The sequence below is a fragment of the Cephus cinctus genome, unplaced genomic scaffold (genome assembly GCF_000341935.2).
Source record: "Cephus cinctus unplaced genomic scaffold, Ccin1 Ccin1_scaffold2678, whole genome shotgun sequence".
Lineage (NCBI taxonomy): Eukaryota > Metazoa > Arthropoda > Insecta > Hymenoptera > Cephidae > Cephus > Cephus cinctus.
The window spans coordinates 1-1,283 of NW_014334339.1; the positions used below are offsets into that span (position 1 = coordinate 1).

The 1,283-nt window shown below is 45.9% G+C and overlaps 1 protein-coding gene across 4 annotated transcripts; it reads left to right on the forward strand.

Moving 5' to 3' along the window:
- Nucleotides 1-15: 15 nt before the first annotated feature.
- Nucleotides 16-1,254, forward strand: LOC107274326. 4 transcript variants are annotated; one of them, XM_015753347.2, is made up of 6 exons: nt 16-207; nt 266-364; nt 435-542; nt 609-812; nt 884-960; nt 1,036-1,254. In XM_015753347.2, exons 1-5 carry the CDS (start codon nt 192-194, stop codon nt 946-948), a joined length of 492 nt encoding a protein of 163 aa, XP_015608833.1. In that variant the 5' UTR covers nt 16-191; the 3' UTR covers nt 949-960; nt 1,036-1,254. The 4 variants fall into 4 exon arrangements, with proteins under 4 accessions (XP_015608833.1, XP_015608835.1, XP_015608834.1 ...); XM_015753349.2 differs by having other exon boundaries at nt 908-960; XM_015753348.2 differs by having other exon boundaries at nt 615-812.
- Nucleotides 1,255-1,283: the final 29 nt, after the last annotated feature.

The window sequence follows — 1,283 nt, forward strand, 5'->3', positions numbered from 1 at the left end:
GGTATGTATCTGCCACTTACCAGTAATAGCTCCTACATAATTTGCCTTTCTTAAAAAATAAATCAATTTTACAAGAATTAACGCGCTTTCACCACGAAGTCGCCCCCGAGGAGGAGGAGCAGTTGCTTTTAGGGTGCCTCGATCATATAGAGGAGGTTTACTCGGAGCCCTGCATCAGCACGGCGACGGTGATGCAGCGTGCTAACGGTAAAACATACTTCTTTAAAAAAAAGATTACGTCTAATTTACGTTTTACTAAAAAAAGTGGCAGGTCCATCGACAGCGCTGGACATACACCTGATGGAGAAAGAAGAAGAAGAAGAAGAAGAAGAAGAGGGCGAAGAATCGCTTCACAATACGTGGGGTATGCGTTAAACAGCATCGGAAACAAAAGGAAAAAAACAATGCGATCTTCTTCATAATTTTTTTTACAGATGAAATCATGTCAATAGCATCGGCCGGTAGCGATCGCAGTGTCTATGGCAATGGTGATGATGATGACCGCTCGACCATGTCCAGCGCTTCTAACGTGCACTATCAATGTAATAATTATAAATTTACAGACACCGTTGAAAACTCATCTGTGTGAAAATAAAAAGTAAACGAAGTTGTAGACCCGTTGGAAGCTGCTGGCTACGATGACCACATTGCACTGGGTAACGCACGGCCTCCGCAGGAGCACGACGACGCGGAAGAACCAGTGCTATGGGATCTCAGGAACGGCGTGTACGAGGTAGCGGATACCGACGAAGCGGCCGAGGCATTAGCGGGGCGCGATGTGGGCCCGAGCGCCGCGGCTACCCTCGAGGAAGGTAACGTAGAAAGAGATATTCTTTAACATTTAAAGTCTTCTTTGTCGAAATTGCTAACTTTAAAAATGTAGGGGATGATGATGAAAACCTTTTAGACGCTGTATTCTCATCCATCGGGTCGATGTTTAATTCTTGAGAGGAATGAGAAGTCAGTATGAGCCGAATACTCTTTCTTTTTTTGTTTAATAACAAAAACGATAATAAACAACTTTCCAAACGCTAGATGCGGTGGATGCGGACACGCAGTATCAGACTGGCGGGGGACCCCTTCTTCGGTCGCAGAGTTGTGTCGACGAAGACACCGACAACGATGGAGTCAGCGATAACGACATGTTACCACCAGGGTATAGGTTTACCGTACAAGCCGAAACGACGCGCCGCATAAATCGGTTTCGATTAGACGGACGCGAAATAACAATGGCTATCCGGCAGCCACCCCAAGATCCTGATACGAATACGGTATCTTGGCTG

Excerpts from the sequence above, each read along its gene's own strand:
- LOC107274326 (XM_015753347.2), top strand. Across the intron at positions 543-608 it reads TTCTAACGTGCACTATCAAT|TTGTAGACCCGTTGGAAGCT; the intron begins GTAATAATTATA and ends AAGTAAACGAAG. Across the intron at positions 813-883 it reads CGCGGCTACCCTCGAGGAAG|GGGATGATGATGAAAACCTT; the intron begins GTAACGTAGAAA and ends TTAAAAATGTAG.